At 45.6% G+C, this 21,195-nt stretch overlaps 1 protein-coding gene across 1 annotated transcript; it reads left to right on the top strand.

Moving 5' to 3' along the window:
- The first annotated feature begins 10,464 nt into the window (after positions 1-10,464).
- Positions 10,465-20,861, top strand: LOC142043647 (tubulin alpha-1C chain-like). The gene is made up of 5 exons (XM_075055066.1): positions 10,465-10,555; positions 14,752-14,974; positions 18,033-18,181; positions 19,544-20,224; positions 20,473-20,861. Exons 1-5 carry the CDS (start codon positions 10,553-10,555, stop codon positions 20,764-20,766), a joined length of 1,350 nt encoding a protein of 449 aa, XP_074911167.1. The 5' UTR covers positions 10,465-10,552; the 3' UTR covers positions 20,767-20,861.
- The last annotated feature ends 334 nt before the right edge of the window (positions 20,862-21,195 follow it).

The following is a 21,195-nucleotide window of genomic DNA, read 5'->3' as shown; positions in this document are numbered from 1 at the left end:
CCAGGACATACCCTCTGCCATTGTTCAAACCCAGCTGGAAGAGATGCCCTGAGAGCAAGGGAAAATAAGCAAAGCCATGTCTGCACAGGTATCCTTCCCCTCCTCAAGCAGCTGGCTCCTCATGCCACCTGGAACACTATTAAAAGCGTGCTCTTTCCATGGCAAACATCCAGACCGCAGCTCATTGCAGAATCCCTGGTTAATTTAGAATCTCTGGCAATGGAGCATGAGGACGTGGCTTCAGGAACTTGCTGCCTCGTGCTTTCCTGGGAGGGACCAGTCTGTGACTCCTGTAAAACAGGCAGAAGGGCTCAGTTCTCTGTGTCAAACTGTGGCATGTCCAAGGGGCTAACACGGAAAAGGGTAGGAGACCAGAAGTGCTAGGACTCAGCAAACACAGGGCTCAACTCCTGAGGGAAAAAAAGATTCTTGGAGAAAGGAGCTGCATCAGACTCTGGTGGAAGGAAAGTTCCTTGGTAAGGAATAACCAGGAGTGATGGATGTAGCTGCAGGTGTCAGCAGCAATTTGGAGGCTCAGTGCCCTCAGCAGCTCAATCCCTGCTGCAGCCACAGGTCCCCCTGTTTGGTGCCAGTGCCCCCATGATGCCAGCAACTCAGGGGGATCTGGTTCCACCCCTTCCCTCCAAGCCCCTGCTGGGATTTGGGGATTTCTGTTGGAAACCCAGTACACTAGCACCAAAAGGCAATGTCTATGTGTAGCTGGCCTGTACCTGAGACAGTTCCTGATTATGGGAGAGGTGAAGCCACTGTGCCCAGTGCTGCACATACTAAGAGCAGCACAGCATAAAGCACAGCTTCTGTCTACTGGGAGGGACTTGCTCTAATTCTTGGCATTCCCTGCCTTCCAGGCCAGATTTATAGTGCTGCTGATCCAGCTAAACTGATGTTTAATTGCTGTTGATGCAGATGGCAGTGAAGAGAGGTTGTTGCCATGTGCAGCTGCACCATAAGGCCAGTGCAGTGCTAAACTGGATGCACTGGTTGCAGTGGGGGTCCTGCAGTGCATCTGCAAAGTCATTGTGCCTTGCATATGCACCCCTCTGCAGGTTACTGTATCACCTCGAGCTCTTTGGCCGAGCCAGTACGTACAGTGCATTTAGCTCTTCAAGGCTAATGGGGAAATGAATGCTCAGCTCTGTTCTGATGCTCCTCTGCAATCAGTCAGTGTCACCACGAGTTCACTGGGGATCTCAAACTTGAGACAGTCCACAGAGGAGTTTATGTTCTACCTGCTTTATTGGTCAACAGTCCATTGGGTTCTCTATAAAACCATCCTGTATGCACTTAAGATAGCAAGAACTGACTCAGACCCGTGACACTTGACCCAAACTGTGCTGCCTGACCATCACAGATGGATACAGCCCTGCCAGTGGCATCTCTGGACTATGGATGTGTCATGGTTTAACCCTGGCCAGCAACTAAGCACCACACAGCCACTCGGTCACCCTCCCTCCCAGTGGGATGGGGGAGAATCAGAAGAGTAAAAGTGAGAAAAATTTGTGGGTTGAGATAAAGACAGTTTAATAATTAAATTTAAAAGAAATTTAAAAGAAAAAAGTAAGAAAAAAAACCCCAAACAACAAAGAGAGGGAAAATAAAAATCAAGAAAAACAGGTGATGCAAAAGAAAGCAATTGCTCACCACCAACCAATGCCCAGCCAGTCCCTGAGCCACAGCAGCCCCCACCATCCTCCACCGTCCAGTTTTATTGCTGAGCGTGACTTCATAAGGTCTGGAATATTGGTCAGTTTGAGTCAGCTGTCCTGGCTGTTCCCCCTCCCAACTTCTTTTGCACCCTCAGCCCACCTGCTGGCAGGGCAGGGTGAGGAGCAGAAAGGCCTTGACACTGTGCAAATACTGCTCAGCAGTAGCTAAAACATACTGTGTTACCATCAGAAATGCAAAACACAGCCCCGTACAAGCTACTGTGAAGAACTGTAACTCTATCCCAGCCAATACCAGTACAGGATGTGAACTGTTAGCCACGTTTGCTAACTGCACCATCAGTTGACTGGTTTTTTGGCCAAAAGGACCCGACAGCAAAGAATCAGTACAGACAGGAATGTCCAAATGCTGGAAATATGAATAAGTTGGTAGGCAGTGCTACTGCTTGACCAGGGGAAGAAGGTTAACTTCACAGTGAGAGAGATCCGGTCTAATAGGTGATTTTAGTTACCCACACAAAAAGAGGCCAATTACCGTAGCAGGACAGAACAAGGTGTATTTTCAGTACCTAGACCAAAAGTTAGTAGTGGAGAACACAATAAAATTTGTAGGCTACGGTCAGTTTACTCCCAGGTAACGAACAGAACCTGGGCCAAGAAGTTTAACCAGTACAGGCAATACAGTTACCAAAGTCTGACATAGTTTGAGATAGAGGGGTACCAACCACCACAGCAACACAAAACTTGCAATACAGAGATGGCACTGCAAATAGGTGAGTAATTCAGAAGGCCTTTTAATTGTAAAGTAAAGAATAAATAAGTGGACTTGTTGGAGAAGCTGTTTCAGCTTTGACACATGTCAGATGGAGGTTTGTTACTGCAGTGCAGTAGGGAAGTAGGCAGGGAAGAAGTACTGCATGAAAGTCAGGGCTGAAGTAGCATTTAAAACAAGCAGGGAATGGAAGCAGCCCCCACAACGTGGACTTGCAGAGAACAGAAAAATAGGGCAGGTAGTCAAGTCCATGCTTGCAGGAGCAGGATTAAAACAGTTGGAAGCACAAATAATATAAGATTTAAAACCAGGGAATGTATTTAAGGCCATTAAAAACAGGATCTTATTTAAGGATTACCTATAAGAAGCCATGCTAATAGCACATTAAGGTTACAAAGTCAAATGATCAAGGTAGAGAATGCTGATATTAAACTTGCTCGTGAAATGTTAATCTCCTGTGTACATACATTCTGCTGCAGTTCTGCTGACTATCACATAGGAAATCTTGCAAAACAAAAGGAGAGCCCAGCCCTTTGGGGTTCTAATCTGGCAACTCAAGCACATCCTTCCACTTATTTCGGCACTCCCTGCAGGGGGAGGACCAGGTATAAACAGGGTGTAATCACATAATTAGGGGTATGTCTATTGTACATGTTCAGTGTTCAGGAGAGGAATGATTCCTTTCCTTGTACAAGCTACTCTAGCTATGTCTTCTGCACTCCTCATTCTCATATTTAAGGATTTACAGCCCATCTGGAACAGGGAGTATTTAGGTCAGAAATTAATTCAGCCCTGTCTAGTTGGATAGTTTTCAGCTCTAAATGAAAGATATTTCTTGGCACCCAGCAAACATTCCCAAAACCCTTATGGAGAATCCATGTCCTCCCATGGAGGTTTGGCCTGAGATCAGTGGATTAAGCATTTCCACCTGTTGTGCATTCTCCCCAAATTGTTCCTCCCTTTGCTGCGTGCAGCACTTGAGATAAAATGTACAGGTATGCGTGATGGGATAAACATCTTGCCCTGCAATCAAAGCCCAGCAATATGAACTGGTTTGTCACAAGATTTGCAGCATCCCACTAAGACCTGTGCATCCCAGGTAGGCAGGTGCACCTCCACTTGCACAACCAGTTCCTTTGCAGGGCCCTACCCCCACTGCCTGGACAGCAGAGCAGTGTTTGCCTCCCTTTCCCAGCAGGGCTTGTTGATATTCAACTTGCTGAGGAAATGGAAATCTGCTGTGTGCATACCTTCTGCTACAGGGTGACCCTTCTGTACCCTGGACATGGGGGCAGGGAGAGTTCTACAGAGAGCGCTGCAGTGGTTTCCGATTTTAAACTGATCTAGCGAAACAGAGCATTCCATTCTGGTTATCTTCTACTGATTTCCATGATTCATTTAGTTCACATCAATACATTCAAGCAGAAAAGGACACAGTGCTGTCTGCTCATGCAGCTGTGGACTACTGACAATGTGGTCCATAAGTGACATCCAGACCTAAATGGCCAGATGAGCTAGTTTAGACACTATGCGACCACAGCCAGTGCTAAGCCAACTAAAAACCTCATCACACAGCACAGGAAGTACTGTTTTTTCTCATTCTTGCTAGCTAGGCTTTATACAATAGTCTTCCATACCTGCCATTCCCTTTCTAGTCTACAGAGAAAAAAAAAAGAACAAAATCCCTGTTTCTCTTCCCCTTCCACCTCCCCAAAAGGCTAAGAAACAAAGGAGCTGCTTTATTTGATGTCAGGAACCTTGTCCCTCTCTGCAGAGCTGAGAGTGTATTTAGCAACAACCAAAGGTCGGGACTGTGCAATGGGAGGCCCGATAAAAGTCCATGGCAAGCTACCCTAGGTGGGGTGTCAGGCCTGTCTTCTAGAGAAGGATTAGAGCAGATCAGATGATCCCAGGTGAACTGCACCCAGTGTTGCAAAGGAAGATTAAAACAAAACCAAAATACATGAAGATCCCTGTCAAGACAATTTGGAAGGAATTCCTTGTCAACACTAAAAAATAGCTGTTCCTGTAACAATATAGGACCCCAAATCCAGAGGCAGACTCTGTGTTACCTTCATGGACCCTGGCAAGGTATTCAGCTACCTGTGAGGAATGAGGCAGGATAAAAGAGACAAGCAAAAGCCTGTAGCCAGATGGCAGTTTGGGATGAGAAAATACAGGCTAGTGGTTCAGGAATTCTGAGACAGGAATCTCTGAAGGTGGGGAGAATATCCTGGGGTAGTGATGCTGTTACACTGGCCCTCTTCAACATACTTTCCAAGGCCATTGCTATGGACCTCCATGAGAGAAATAATACTGAGCTCAGCAGGCATACATCTGATCCAGTGTGACTCCTCCTACATTTATGTCCTTAGCAATTTCCTCATGTGTATCATCACCCCAGGTTTAAAACATATATACCTAAAACCAACCTCTCATTCTCTGCCACACCACCAAATCAGCCAGGAGGCATTAACAATGCAAAGAGGGAACCCACATCAGCACAACAGTGCAAACATTCAGCCCAGGGCTAATTGCTCCTGTGTCAGCCTGTGACAGATATACCCGGGATCAGCACAGACATGGGCCCACGCTTGCAACAACCCCCTTGTTGTGCACACATTGAGGCAATCAATCCCTGCTTTGGAAGGCACCACTCCATCTTGCCTCAGCAGAGAGCCCTGCAGCCTGCTTACAAATCAATAACCTCCCAGCAGGCCCTACACTGGGAAGGGAAGGGGACGTGGTTGTGTATAACTCTGAAACTCAGCCCTGTCTCTGACCCCAACCATGTGTTTTCCTGGTGTGTTTAATCTGACCGGACCAAGAGTAAACCTGGGTGCTCATTTTGGGAAAAGCAATAAGGAAAGAATGGGAGCAAAGTGGGTACCACTAGTGTCTGGGAGCTAAGAAAGAAGGAGGATTTTAGGTGGCAAACACCACAGGTAGTCATGAGCAGGTGGCTATAAAGACTGCAGCTGTCCACAGCCATGTCCTGCTGCAGTTGGGAGAGAGGTGAGAGGAGTGACCGGATCCGTCCCCGCTCTCCTGGGTTATGCAATTCACTGTATCAGAAGGTGAAATCCATGTTAAGGAACTGGCTGCCACAACATGCTACTTCCTGCTGTAAGCTACTGCGAGCATGCCACGTCCCTTCACCAGCTCCCAGCTAACGCCCAGGGTCAGCTCCAGACCTTGCATCTAGAATTTAAAGTAGTTAGTAAAATCAATTATATTAGAGATTGGAAGAGCCATTCAGAGCCACAGAACAAACCCTGTCCCTGAGGAGCAAGGCCCTCATGCTGATAAGGGGCCCTCACACTGATAAGGTACTCTCCCAACCCTGACCTGAAATGGGCTGAAACATCGCATGGTGTAAGGCTGGTGGCCATGGGGTGTGACTTAAACTAGAGCAGGAAAAACTGCACTGCCCGGGGACATGCAGAGTCCCTGCCTAGTCTCACCCTTGTCTGCCCTGTTGCTATGTACGAATTTTCCAAACAGGCACCAGGGCTTGGTTTTCTGGGCTTCATAAAGAACCCATTTGGGAGGGGGAGTGTCTCTCCCATGAAACAGTCAGAGAGGCTGGACACTTCTGGGAGGAGCCAGATGTAAAGCTAGGGTGAAGTACACAGGATTGAGGATGGGTATTTGGAATGGAATGGATTTGCACTCAGAGAGGAGGAGGTGAACCTGACTACTGAAAAAAATGAAGTCTTGGTAAAGCATTGTTCCTTTAGTGATGAAATCTGAACGTTTTACTCTAGCTGTACACATGCACTCATCAATCCTCACACCCAGATGAGTTTTCTGTGACCTGGGAATGAGGAGGAGTCAGTACCTCACTGAAATCTATGCAGCATGTTGCTGTTGTCAATCTAAGTGCTGGAAAATGGTGCATGGAAATCCCAGGTCACTTCAAACCTGGCACAGACAGGTAGTTAGCAGACAGATACAGGGTTAAGGCTATCACATTTTTTAGGAATTCACTGATAGAAGTGAAGGTGCACACATTATTTGTCCAATGCTTCTGAGAAAGAACAAAGCAAGAGCTGCATATTTGTACATTCAGAGAAGTTTCATCCAAAATCCTTGAGAATCCCCAGACCCACTGTGCAGCTACAGAGACTTTATCACAAATAAACAGCAAGCCCAGCGTTTTCTGAAAGTATCATATTCACTGAATACATGGTACGCAGCCAAAGTCTGTGCTTGGTGGGCCTTGATAGCAATACCAGACACAGAGAAATCCTGGACAAATGTAAAAAATTCTCATACTGCATGCAGAAATAATCTCCAGCAGGAAAAAAGAATGTGTTCAAGACATCCTGGATACATGATAGCTTCTTGGACTTGACATTATTGTTTAGTCAGACTAAATCAAATGCATTTCAGTCCCCAAAGAAATGTTTTTCTGGGTATGCAGCAACACAATCTTCTGTAAGACTGGGTTACTTCTCATCAGTGTGTCAACTGTGGAAAGGCACACTCAGCTTCAAGTGCCAACTGCATGGTCCCACTGTCTTGATGCCCCCTTTTTATGCCACATGAGAAGCACGCTGAATATCTGTGAATGAAGCTTTACTGCAGCTGATGCAGCATGACAGAACAGATTTCAGCTGCCCAAGTGGCTGTATGAAATTTGACAAAGTAGCATCAAAACCTGATTTTCTCACCAAAGTCTGACAAATACTTCATGGAGCTGGAACACTCCTGGTAAATCCAGATTAGCGGGAATAACAGCGCTTTTCAGAGCTGAGGTACATACCAAAAATCCATTTCCCAATAGCTGCTAAGACAAATCAGACCAGGTAATTAGTGCAGTAGTTAAGTATGTGAAAACCTCAGTTCAAGCTGGACCAGGGCATGCTATAACACCGCAGCCTGGCCTGAATCTCTGATTTGTCAGCTAAGATGAAAAGAATACTCACTACACTCACAAAATGATACCATCTTAATTTTCTGCTTTTGCAAGGTGTCTGACCCTTCTAGTTTCATGGTCCTGTAACATTTCTAAAAAGGGAATAAAATACCATACCATTAACAGTTCAGGGGCTGACCCACTGCTAAACTGCATTGGCAGAGTTGAGAGGACAGTTAGAGCATTGTGAGTGTTATTTCAGGTCAGAGCATTTTAAAAGCATAAAACAAATCTTTCAAACTCCTAAGACTGGTTTAAAAACCATGAGATTTAAGCCGTATATCGTTGTGGGCAGTTATTTTCCATAGGTTTTAGAGCTTAGGTCAAACTTTTCTCATAAGTTGAAGATTTCCTTAGTAATTTGGAAGAGCAGAACCAAATCATCTTTTTGAATGAACACAAGAATTCTCACAGATTCACCTGATGCCCAAAATGGGGGGCTTTAAGGAGAAGGGGAAAAAAAAGATTGCAACATGTGGAAGAATGAAATCCAATTTGGCCTATTTTCTCTTTTATCCTGCAGCAAAAGGATTCCCAAAGCTGGGCTTGCAAAGGTCCTATCAGGCATGGGTACTGATATTTTTGTTTCGAACTGAGAAAAACACAATAGATTGTAAGAGGAGAAAAAAAGAGAACATTTAACTGCCTTTTTTTTTTCTCTAAAAAGAAGAAAAACTAAAATATTGTAGCTGTTTTCCTCTTTTATCTTCCATTAGCAATTGCTATGATGGCTCATGATCACTTCAGGTGTATCCTTCCCATCTGAGTATGAACACCTGCAACTGCAGATTGCAATTCTGCCTGTCTCAGGCAGCTAGGACTATTCCTGGTCTTCTTTACTAAACAGCTTTACTAAGGAGACCATCTGAGCTAAAGGCACTTTGTAGCCAAGGTCATACCCCAGTGAAGTTAGGCTAAGCAATTAGTATAAAACAAAGGAGATGAAAAAAACAGAAAAACAAGTTCGTTCAGGTCTCAGAGCTGACTGGAGCATATTACAAGAGGTTAGCTGGAACAGGGGCCGTGGTTACTAGAAATTTAATGTTGATTGGATTCTTCAAATATATACAAACTTGATAGCACTAAGCAAATAGTTTGTGCTTGTTGAGGATTAGATTACATAAAAGCAGAGAACACTTATTTTTAAAAAACTAATTGCAAAGTTGCATATACCACCCTGATGTCAACTGGCCTAGCCACCCAGCTCATGGTTCAAAACAAGGTTTCTCTTTCATACTCACAGTATGCTTATTGAACAGGAGCGGGAGGAGCTAGATCCTGCTGAAGCTTGCTTCTTGATACAGGTACTTGTATGTGTGATCACTCCCAACCATCCCTCAAGACCTAGTCAACCTTCCGCTGGTGTGGAGACAGCCAAATTCTCTAAACACAGCTTAGTGCTCTTTTATCTCTTACATGTTTTTCAGCCACTCATTACGTTTGGCATCACTCTTTGGAAAAACAAGTATATCAATATTATTTGTGGTTTTTTTCCCCTTCCTCTGTCTCTGTCCTTCTTTCTCAGTCCTCTCATCCTTGCTTTCTGGAGGACTTTTGCCTTTCTTTTCTTTCAGTAATTCTGAGTGTGCACCCATGCAGGTTTCATTTCCACACCCCGTGCTTAAATGATCACAATGAAATTGTTAATAGCAATAAAAGCATCCTTAGCAGGCTTCAGTTACTGTGCCCTTGAGATTAGTAGGAGTGAGGGGGTTCATCACTTCCCATCACTTGTTCCAGCTGACTGTAGACCCAGCCTGGCAGGACTCCATCATACTCCCTTCAAAAGTATCACTTTTGTTTAGGCTGCTGACAGGACTGGAGGTCCACACAGGAAGAGGAAAACATGTTCTACTTTGTTATTGTTTAAAATTGTTTCACATACCTATCCTGCTGAAAAAGCTTAGCTCAGCAGGGGGAAGAAGCAATTTCCTGAAACTGATGCCTGTGCTGCCCTTGGAAGGATGGTGCTCCAATATCAGACTGCAGATGCATACACTACAGCAGCCACTTTCCACCCAGGAAGTAGGTTTGGCAATCTCATTAATATTTGTTAATATAACCCTTAGGACACACCACAGGGGTTTTACACTTCCCATCCAAACACCTGACTTAAACTGGGGGCAGTTAAACACCAAAGGTACTGATTTCAGTAGGATCTACATGGCTTTCCAGATCTGGTCCTTTGGCTTTAAGTCCTTTCCATTGTGTGACTATTCCAGTAACAGTTGGTGCAAGCACTGCTTGGCCTGGTGACTGCGCAATGGGGCTCTCTCCTCCCTCCTCCAAGAGAAGATATAGAGATTTGCCCACATCTCACCTTCCACCCTCAAGAGCCGAGCACTCCCACAGAGCCTGCTTGCACGCCTGGGGTCTTTGCGACGTCCACCCTGTGATCCAAGTGTCAGCCCCTTGGCCTCACATGGCCTGGCCATTTCACTGGCTGCTTTAAATGGACTCAGTGCACACAGCCGGGCCCGGGAGCCCCTCGGCGCAGCCTGGTTCTTGGGGCATCTACCACCCGGCTTCGAGCTCCCCTGGGCCGAGCTCTCAACCCTGCACCCGCCTCAGGCCTGTCCCTGCCAGTGCGAGCGCTGACCACCGGGCCTGCCCGCAGCCAACAGCAGGCCCGCGCCGTTCGGGTGGGCAAAGCTGCTCTAGTTGCTCTCCCCTCTGCTCCGCGCCAGCCGCTGGCCCCGGGGACGGCGATCCCCCGTCCCGGGCCAGGCCCGCGCCGCCCGCCCGAGGGACCAGCGACACCCGCAGCGGAGCCGACGAGCGGCCGAGTCTGAGGAGGGAGGCGCCGGCCTCCGTTGGCGGGAAGACTGAGCCCCACCCCCTCCCCGCCCCTGGTTACGAATCAACGAATAGCTAGCGCGGGAAGGTTAAATTCATATCTGCGATCCAATGGCGCACAGCAGGGCGCATCCCACGCGGCCGCTGTCCGGTTCCGATTGGGAGAGCGGACGATCTCGACGCGGAGACACCCAATAGCGCCGCGAGGAGGTTACGCCTCCGAGAGCGGTATAGCCAATGAACAAGGCGCGGGGAGCCAACCGCACCGCCCCCCCTCCCTATATAAAGGGGGGCCGGGAAGGACGGCCGCTTTTGAGGTGCTGTCCAGACCCGTTGCGCGTCTGCTGCTCCCAGCGCTGCCCGCCGCCGGCCCAAGCCATGGTGAGCGGGGTGGCCGCGGGAACGGGGGGGGCTCTCGGCGCCGCTCGGCACGCTGAGGCGGTGCGGGGGGGGGGGCGGGGCGGCCCCGCCCGTGCTCGGCGGGAGGCGCGGGGCCGCCCCGGCCCGCTGAGCCGGCGGCGGGGCAGGAGCGACGGGTCGCGTCGCCGGCGGGCCCCGAGCCGCGCCGCCCCGGCGGGCCTTCGCGGTGCCCGTGTCCCGCCGCGCTGCCTCGTCCCAAAATGGTGGCGGCTCCTCCGAGAACATGGCGGCCCGCGGCGAGACCCTCAGCCTCCGGCCGGCTCCGAGGTGGCGACTCCCTCGGAGGTGGCTCCGGCTCGGGCCCTTTAGCAGGCGTGCCCGGCCTCGGGCGGCCTCTCCGCCCTGGGCGCCGTCAGCCCCCGGGGCCCACGTCTCCCTGAGCCCCCGGAGTGGGACGTGGTGGGGCGCCCAGCCCGCACACCGCGGTGAATGGGGTTGAGCTGCTGGGCTGCTCTCGCAGGTACCTGTTGAATATAAAAGGGGGGGGGAGGAAACCTTCTTGCGGGGTGTGGGACCTGGAGCGGCGGAGGGGCCATCGCGCAGGGTGTGCCGGGGGTGCAGCCGGTCCTTGCCCCCACCGGGGTCAGGTGCTGGCTGTGGTGTGAGGTGGTTTGGAGAGGTCAGGGAATGGGGCTGATGGTGGAGATTTCCTGAAGGACTTTGTGAGACTGGTGGGTAATAAAGCTGAGGTGGCATGACCTTGTAAGTTAGGAGTCAGCCTTGAAGGGATACCTGAAGGGTGTGATAAAGGGCTGGGACATCTTGAAGAGGACAGATCAGCTGTTGAGCTGTGCAGTGCAACAAGTGGGAGCTGTCAGTTGGAGTCTCTGGGACAAGCATGAGGTCCTTCTCCATGTGGGTGTTTGCCCTGTAGGTCTCTTTTAGAAAAGAGATTGTGGATGTCAGAAGGTTACATGGATTTTAAAAAAATGTAGTAGGCTGTTTCTGTAGGGTTGTGAATGCATAGGAAATATTTGGTGAACTGAAAGTGGTTAGGAGAATATTGTAGGTATGTATTGATGTCCTTATCTTGTTCTTATCCTTCCATGGTCACATTATTTAAATTAAGCCAAATCAAGAGTGTGAGTGCAGTCCCCCACTTCAGCAAAGGATGCAGTGTCCCTTGAGTTTCATCCTAAGGAAACCACGTTCCTCATTATGGTATGTTGTTGAACTTTGTCTGAGCTGGTACAGCCATTACCATGAAACTTGGCTTTCCATCAACTTCACACAGGTGAAGGTGTACCCAAAACACTGTGCTGGAGAATACAAGGGGCCTGAAGCATGTTACACCAGTACAGTTGGAGTGAGCTGGGCTTCTTCAGCCTGGCAGAGAATACAGCAAGGGGCTACCTAGTAGCAGACTACAGCTACTGAAAGGGCAGTTACAGAAGACAAGCCAGTGCTCTTAAGCTGGAGCACATCATATAGCAAAAGGAGACAGAGGTAATAGAGGCTGGAGAGGTTCAGGCTGGGCTGGGAAAATTCTCTGTTTTTTTTCACTGAAACTGGTTCTATGCTCAAAAATAGTGTAAGTGGGGGAGAGCATTTAGTGTTAGGTACTTAAGGATTCTGTGTCCTGACTTGTAGTTTGAATACAGCACTTAACAGTATTGTCTGTAGTGTATATTTAAACCTTAACTATGAAACTTCCACCAGTGATGTGTAAAGGCCCAGAACTGTAATGAGTGGGACAGTTGTCTCTTGCCTGTCTTTACAATTTGGAGATTATACTTTCAAGGCTGATTTTGTTCTGTTCTTTAGTATTCTTGGTACTGTAAGACTTCTGCTGCTTGAAAAGGCTATGCAGAGCAAAATAGACAGAGTCTCTTAGTGTCTAACAAAGATTTGTGTTTCATTAAACAGCCACACACTACTTAGAAGTACTTGGTAGAGTTGCAGGAAAGCAATTGAAGGAGACCTCTCAAAGCAGGGGTAGCAGCAGCACCACGCCAGGTTTTTGTGACTGACTTTGTCTTGCCAAGTTTTGCAAACTTCCAAGGATGGAGATCCCTTCCCACCTCTCTGGTGACCTGTTCCAGGGCTGCACCAGTGCTGGGGAAGCTTTTCCTAACACCCAACCTGAATCTCCCACCATCTTCCTAACATCTGACCTGAACCCTCCTGCAGAGCAGAGAGAAGGCTTCTTGGTGTGCTGGCCATGTGTCTCCTTTTGTAGCCTGGCACATTGTTTGCCTTACTGAGGATGAGAATACCATGTTGAACATTCAGGATGGTTTCTGTGGTAACCCCCAGGATCTTTTCAGCAGGGCTGTTTCTCAGTTACTTGCTTCTTTGTACTGATGCAGGGAGTTACTCTGTGCCAAGTGCTGAACTTTGTTGAAATAAATATGCCATGCTTTTAACATATGCTGTGTTGCCCAAGTTCTGCTTTCAGAGACTTAAATTTCCTCTTTGCAACATGAATGATTGTTGTTGTGTTGTGTAGTTTGAAGTAGTGGTGCTCATTCGTTTGATGCTGGAAAACTCATAGTCTGTCTTCCATGCATCCACCTTGCTTGGGCATGCTAGTCTGTATGTGCTTCCTTTCAATGCCCTTCCCCAGCTGCCTAGGATCTTCACTAACAAAGCTTGAGTCAATGGTAGGACCTCAATACAGGTGAGGATCCAGACTGAAGTGGTGGTATATCTCTATTCTTTCTCCTCTCACTGTAGGAAAGAGTTGCAGGCTGCCCTGCTTTCCTGAGAGGATGATGTGGTTTAATTCATTGCTGTGGCCTGGCTTCTCTGTGACAGTGCAGCCTTGTTGGGCTGCATGCTGAAGCTGCTTTTCCTGTCACCCTTTTTACAGTGTGTAGGTTGGCTGTCCTCTACCACTGCAGTACTTTGCCAAGCCCAGTGCTTTGGCCTGGAAAGCAATGCAGTCATGGCCTTGGAGACGGGTAGTGTGGCAGCAGCTTTGTGTAAGGCTGGTTGCAGAGGATGTGGATTGCTCTTCTGGAAACTGTATATCTGAATACACAGCTGAGATGGATGGGGAGCTGGAAAACAGTGGTTCAGTGCTGTGGTTGAGAACAGATGATAGGGTTGGGGTTTTTTTGCAAATATAGATTTTAATTTCTTGAGGTTCCCAAGGAAATTGAAAGGACTGTGCTCCTGCTTTACTGTACTGACTATTGATGTGGACTGGGCAGTTCCAGGTCCTGCTTACGCTGGAATTTCAGGGGTCAAATTAGTTGTATCATCCAATCATAGGGTCTGAATGTAGTTAAATGTGACTTATTCAAAACTGTCCTATGTGCAGGCTCTTCTAGAATGTGTTTAACTCTCACTCAAAACTAGAAGTTAAATATAAAATGCCACAGATGGACCAGGAGTTTGGAGATAGTTCCATTGTGGTTTGGCTTTTAATATTCAAAACCCTATGCTGAAATATGAAGGCAGCTGGCCTTATGCTCTGGACATCAAAGGCAACTTGGGAATCCATAAATTGGTATGAATAGATCCTTTTGCTGACATGAACTATTTTTACATAGCTTAAATGAGGTAGTTTTGTCTAGTGTTAAAGAGTTTAGTACTTTGTGTACAGCAGTGCGATGTAAGGCAAGGCCTAATGTTCCATATTTATGAAGTGATACTAAGGGTTTTGTTAAGCAAAGACTTTCTTACAGAATGGCAAAGTTCCCTAAAGTGATCAGGAGAATATTTTTTTCTGATTTTATGTATATTAAGCAAAATGGCCCTGGATCTTGCAGAAGGTTTTGCTCCCTCTGGTGGCTGTGCTTATGTGGCTCCTGGGGCTAGAGTTCTGGGGTGATGCTTTTCTGGACACTTAGGCCAGTGACAGGTGTAGTCATCAGTTTTTCTAAATATTCAGTGTTTGTTATGGAGAGGAGTTGGCTGAAAGATTTGAAGAGTTGATCAGACTCTTCCTGTCTGAGGATAGGAACAACAAGAAGGAAGGAGTTTGTAAAAATGACAATGTCTAAAAGGGTCTTTCTAGGTGGAGGTGGATGATGACTGAAAGAGGCTTTTGTGTTCTGTTGTATTTTGTGCCAAATGCCCCTAACACCAAGACAATAAGGCCAATGTTTTAATAGCTTTGCAGTATGGGAGTTCAAGCTGTGTGCTCAATGTTTTCTAAACAAGGAAACTGCTGTTTCTGCTGAGTGATCCAATTTTTTTTCTCCACACAGCGTGAGTGCATCTCAGTCCATGTTGGTCAAGCTGGTGTGCAGATTGGCAATGCATGCTGGGAGCTCTACTGCCTGGAGCATGGCATCCAGCCCAATGGTACCATGCCAAGTGATAAAACCGTTGGTGGAGGTGATGATTCCTTTAACACGTTCTTCAGTGAGACCGGTGCAGGAAAACATGTCCCTCGTGCTGTGTTTGTGGACCTTGAACCAGCAGTAATAGGTAAATACAGTGTCCTGTGCAAGAGGCAGTAGAACATGCTGTAGGATTTCGTTTAACTTACACCTTTTATTGACTAAGGGATCCATTCTTCTAGTCCTGCAAAATGCTTTGGGGTTTTAAATTTTTACTATGTAAAGTTTGCCTCCATCTTCCTGGTGGCTCCTGATGGAAAATATTTGGCTTTATGTTCATTGAGGCTGGCAAATGTGCACTCTGGAGCTCTAAAGAATTTAAATATTATCTTCTGCCAGTCTGTGGAATTAAATGGGTCTTCTGAATGTTGCATGCTTTTGCTATGCAAGGAACTAGTTATAACCTCTTGAAACAGTATGGCGTAATGTGTACAGCAGTCCATAGGAACCTTTTTAAAAGAAGTGATATGTATCATTAAGCAGATTTCTTTTTGTACATTGGAATGATTCCTGTGCTGTCCCAGAACAATCTTCTACTCGCTGTAGCTTGAATAGCGCTTGCAGAAATGAGTCTCAATTGCTAGCCTAAATTCAGGGACTTCCAAACATGCACTTTAACTTCCTGCTGCCTTATCTTTGAATAACAATCCCCTCTTATCCTGAAAATCAGCTGTATCCCAAACTCTGGCAACACTGGCTCTTACTGTTCAGGTGTGATCCCATGCATCAGCCACTGACTGATCCCACATTCTGTGGCACTAGCTACACTGCCAGCACAATGTGACCTCCCCAGTTTCACAAGACCCTTGTTCCTTGTGTCATGAGTCTTGTTTTTGCTCTCAGCAATGTGTGTGGCTGAAGTAATTCTGGAGCCAGTTTTGTGGCTGTCTTGCCTCAAGTAGTGATTTGGGGCTTTCATAGGAGGAAGTCTGTGTTGCCTGTGCTTGTGCAGTTGCTGTGTTTATCTTTCTGCAATACATAGAGTTGGGAAGGAGAGGTGAGTGAATAGGCTTAGGCTACTCCTATATACCCAAACCAGGGGGTCGTTTGTAACTTATTTTCATTGTAACACCCCAAACCACTTTCTGTGGCTCAATAGTAGAATGAACTTCTGCAGGAGAGCAGAAGGCTGTTGGCTAGTCAAGGGTGGAAGTGCTGGACTGGTAACTTTGAAATGAGCCAAAGCACCCTTGGCCATATGCTAGTGTTCCCAGGAGCTGTTGCAGGTCGGCTTTGTTTTCTTGAGCCCCATGGCTGTTGCTCTTGCTTCCTCTGCTGCTGGCCAGGTGGTGGCTCTAAGCAACCAGAAAAGGCTGAGAAATGAGGTGAGGGAGAGCAGGTGGGAAAGCTCTTGCATCTGGGGGTGAGTAGCTGATGAGTCTTGGGACAAATACTAAAAGGTAGTGTTCCAGCACTTGTTAATGATGCAAGTGTAGTATGGGGAGATAGTGGGCAAAAGGCTGTCTTATGAAATACTTGGTGATACTAAAAAAGTTAGTGCTTTTTGTTAAAGGTTACATCATGTGCCTTTCTGGGGGCTAGTCTTTCTTTATTCCTGCCCTGCTTATTTGAAAATTATTGATCCAGTTTCCTGGGCAGGACTAGCATGATTCTTCCCATTCATGCAGCATGTCCCTCTGCACTGTTTGTGGAAAAAAAATATCTATTGTGTATACAGCAGCTCTGTAGCTGCCATGCATGTACACCAGGGATTTCTGGAGCTTCCAGATCAGTGCTGCTCTTGGTAAAAGCAGCAGGACTGCTGTACATGTACACCAGCTCTGTGGAGGTGGTAAAATACCAAATATCAAACTTTCCACCAAGAAATAGAGCAGTAACATGTCTGGGAATTCAACACAAGTGTTTTGAAAAATCTACCCCAGATAGATTTAATATGAAGGGTAGCATGTCTGGGGAAGGCTTAGTTTAGCTGTCCTCTAAACTCTGTATTCTTTATTCCAGCACACTTTCATAGTCCAATGACTGATCCTCTTAACTCTTTTCCCCAGGACCATCTTGACTTAAGTTGCCCCTACCAGCTACCTTTTTCTTTAGGTTCTATATTTTTCCCTTTTACCCATATTTGTCCTTTATAACTTGGAGTGGTAATGCAGAAAGTCTTAGAAATACATGTATTTTGAATGGTATGCTTCTCCAAATTGTTTTTATTTTGGTGCAGCTTGGAAATACTTTATAGACTATTGGATTGCAAACTGCAGTGATAGCTGCAGTCAGTCTAAATTGGTTCAAATAGTTAACTATTTTTAAGTCTTGAATTCTGTCTCATTTCAGATTAAAAAGAATATATGCAAACAGGCAACTTCATTTGTAGTTAATAAAGCTCTTTGCTTTCCACCTGATTTTAATTAAAGGATGCAATACTGCATTAGCATACAACTCAAGAATGACTTGAGCTAAACCAGAGATAAAGCTATGCTGAGTGTCTTTTGTACCTTTGTGATAAGACAGAACTTTAGCCTGCCAGATGTAAGTGCATATTTCTGATAACTAGTGGAGATCATAACTAAATCATCCTCCAAATCTGTAACTGGTGGGGGATGCTGTGTGTTGTTCATTTGCATGGTTTCTTTATAACACAGCCATTTGTGCTGTGGAGCTTACAGCTCAGTATTTGAATAACTGAATATCTCTACAGGAGCATCTCCTGTTCCTTTTGAAGATTCTTCTCTACCCTTGGCAGAAAGTACAATTAAGGGAAAGAAAGGGATAAGCAAGCACTGTAGGCTCTGACTGCCCATAGCTGCAGAAGCAAAAAGGCAACATCCTGGAGGGCTTGGAAAATAAGGGGGAAAAGCAGTAATTTCAGATGCTGATCTGCAAAGTGGGCCTTAAGTTGTCTTAAACTGTGGAAGAAAGATTCTGCTGCTACAGTCCAGTTTTAAACTTCTCTGGCAGGTCAAAAATTTAAACTTATATGTTAAATGGGACAGTTTCTTAAACTTCCTTTTTCTTGAGTAGTCAACATTTAGACTGTACTAAGTATTGTCACCTACTGATAGGTTGAAATCCAGCTGCTTTTTATCTTTAAGGGTTTAGGTCCCTTACTCTGGACACCTTCAGAAGCTTGAAAAACCTGTTCTACATAGAAAACTAACTTATAAATAATACTCATCTTGTCTCCCCAGATGAAGTTAGGAATGGGACATACAAGCAACTCTTTCATCCTGAACAACTGATATCTGGTAAAGAAGATGCTGCAAATAACTATGCTCGAGGTCACTACACAGTTGGGAAAGAGATAATTGATCTAGTTCTAGAGCGTATCAGGAAACTGGTAAGACTTTTCTTCACTGAATGCTCTTAAACATCCTTCTTTATCCTGTTTTACAGGACTTGGAAATTAGGTTATCAAAAATACATAGCCCTATGGATTGTGTTTTAATTTATTCCATGGTAGGAGAATCTGTGGACTTAGTTTGCATCTGTTTTTATTCTTATCCAGCTGAGAATGGTTGGATTATTCCTGTCAGATATGACTTTCAAGTGGACTAAAATGCTGATTAGGTGCCCAAAACTTAGTTTCATGTTCAGTTTCAGAAAGCCAGGACTGAGAACTGATTTATATAGCTCCTGCTGGAAAAGGATTGGTCTCTGGCTGGGGCTCTTGCGAGGAAGTTTAAATAGGAGTGTTTGCTTCTGTGGTTTAGACTTTGTTTGCATTTCCTGTTATAATTTCTGAATTTTATGGTAATAACAGTAGAAAAGGAGTAAATCTCAGTAAGTTGGGATGTTTCAGGCTCCCCAGTACTTTGATCATGTGGCAGATTTATGAAGATGTCAGCTTAGAAGGTTAGAGTTCCCTTTATAGGGCTGCAAAGCATGTACTTCACTGAATCTGTGTCACAAAAGTAAGGTATCCTCATTGCACAAAAAATCTAGGGTATACCTCTGGTGCTTTAATATGGAATGCTGAATGAGTCTTACTGAAAAGTACATGTTTTGCAGATCAAAACAGGTATTCTCCACACTTGGTTGCCACTGTCTCTTAATTAAAGCTAAGATAAATTTATAGCAGGCTGTACTTTGACCTGAAAAACATGGTTGTAATTTCTTTTTACAAGCTGTTGGAAGTCCCTGTCATTCCTGGGAATCAAGTTAAACATCATGTGGCACTTCTTTCTGAGGACAAGGCAGTCTAGTTTCTTCATCTGAGAAGATTAAACCAGAATGGCAGTGTAATACATTTTGACAGCTTGTTTCCCCCAACTGAGTTACATGCTTGCAACTCTTACAGGATTATACTCATAGTTCTGGGACAGGGGATTGCTCAATTTTTGTGCAGGTAGAGAATGTCAAATCAGTGCAAGGGATAAACAGTCTGTAGTTCTTTGAATGTTATTGCTTTTCTTGGTCATTGTTAATGTCCTTGGCCTGAGAATTAGAGGTAGGGGAAGTTTTGAGGTAGTAATTTGAAGTGGAGAGGTCACCCTCCAATATGTGGGGGCCTTAAAATAGCCAAGAATAGTGTTTTTTTATGGGGCAGCTCCTTGATTATCAGTGGATGAATCAAATTCAGTATTACTTTACTGAAGCTTGAACAGTTGGTATGTGTCAGAATTCAGAGTTGTGTCTTGAGCTTGTTTTGGGATTCTTAATGTCTACACAATTGATTTAACCCATGTATTTTCTCTTTCAGTCTGATCAATGCACTGGCTTGCAGGGTTTCCTGATTTTCCACAGTTTTGGGGGAGGCACTGGCTCAGGTTTTACTTCTCTGCTAATGGAGCGCCTGTCAGTTGACTATGGGAAAAAATCAAAATTGGAATTTGCCATCTACCCTGCACCACAGGTCTCAACAGCTGTTGTTGAGCCGTACAACTCCATCCTGACTACCCACACCACTCTGGAGCATTCCGACTGTGCCTTTATGGTTGACAATGAGGCCATCTATGACATTTGCCGTAGGAATCTGGACATCGAACGCCCAACCTACACCAATCTCAATCGCCTCATTGGTCAGATAGTCTCTTCCATTACTGCTTCCCTCAGATTCGATGGTGCCTTAAATGTGGATCTTACTGAATTTCAAACTAACTTGGTGCCTTACCCTCGTATCCACTTCCCATTGGTAACATATTCCCCGATCATTTCGGCAGAGAAAGCCTATCATGAGCAACTCTCTGTGTCTGAGATAACCAATGCCTGCTTTGAGCCATCCAATCAGATGGTGAAGTGTGACCCTCGCCATGGCAAGTACATGGCCTGTTGTATGCTGTATCGTGGGGATGTTGTCCCCAAGGATGTCAATGCTGCTATTGCTGCTATCAAAACCAAGCGCACAATCCAGTTTGTGGACTGGTGCCCTACTGGTTTTAAGGCAAGTCTCAGTTATAGCATGACTTTTTTCAGACTTCTTTCACTGTCATGGGCTTATGAAGTATACTTTCTTATTGAGATGTCGTGTAGGTACCTGATCTGTATTTTGAGAAATGGAGACTTAAGTTCTTATACAGAGCTGTTTTCTTGGGAGTGAAACATTTTATTCAACTACTGTCTGACTTCCTTGATTATAGTCACTGTCAGATGCTACAAAGAAGCTCATGGTCTCTTCTGCTTTTTATGTAGGTTGGCATCAATTACCAGCCACCAACAGTGGTTCCTGGTGGTGACCTAGCCAAAGTCCAGCGGGCAGTGTGCATGCTGAGCAACACTACAGCCATTGCTGAGGCATGGGCTCGTCTAGACCACAAGTTTGATCTGATGTATGCCAAACGTGCCTTTGTTCACTGGTATGTTGGAGAAGGGATGGAGGAGGGGGAGTTCTCAGAGGCTCGGGAAGATTTGGCTGCACTTGAGAAAGATTATGAAGAAGTGGGCACAGACTCAATGGATGGAGAAGATGAAGGTGAAGAATATTAAATACCACAAAAGCGAAGTGCAAGTCTTTGCCATTTTACTGCCTCTTCAGTAGTGGTGTAAATCATGTTAAAATTGGAATAAACTTCTTTAATCAAGACATGTGGTAGTGTCCAGACACTATGTATGTTCATTAACTATATGCAAGTAGTCAGTATTCCAGGAGATAGAATTTCTTTCTGAGAAAGATAGCTGAATAAAATAATCATGCTACAGTTAGATGAGTTCTTGTCCTTAAGGTGTTGCTATTTGAAGAACTAATAGTGCATGTTTTCCCCCAGAATACAAGACTAGAAAGTCCTGAGCTTTGCTGGAAGATTAGTTAGCTACATTTTTTCAAGGCTCTAAAGCTGGTGTCACAAGAGGCAATAGAAACTAACCTTGTATTACCCTTAAGAAAAGATGCATCACCTTTAAAATCAAAGGCTATTT

Source organism: Buteo buteo, chromosome 23 (genome assembly GCF_964188355.1).
Source record: "Buteo buteo chromosome 23, bButBut1.hap1.1, whole genome shotgun sequence".
In the NCBI taxonomy this organism is placed as follows: domain Eukaryota; kingdom Metazoa; phylum Chordata; class Aves; order Accipitriformes; family Accipitridae; genus Buteo; species Buteo buteo.
The sequence above is the reverse complement of the archived record's forward strand: the minus strand, read 5'-3'. Positions and strand labels throughout refer to the sequence as shown.

Coding starts and splice junctions, on each gene's coding strand:
- LOC142043647 (XM_075055066.1), top strand. Junction 14,975..18,032: donor CCTTGAACCAGCAGTAATAG/GTAAATACAGTG, acceptor TTGTCTCCCCAG/ATGAAGTTAGGAATGGGACA. Junction 20,225..20,472: donor GGTGCCCTACTGGTTTTAAG/GCAAGTCTCAGT, acceptor CTTTTTATGTAG/GTTGGCATCAATTACCAGCC.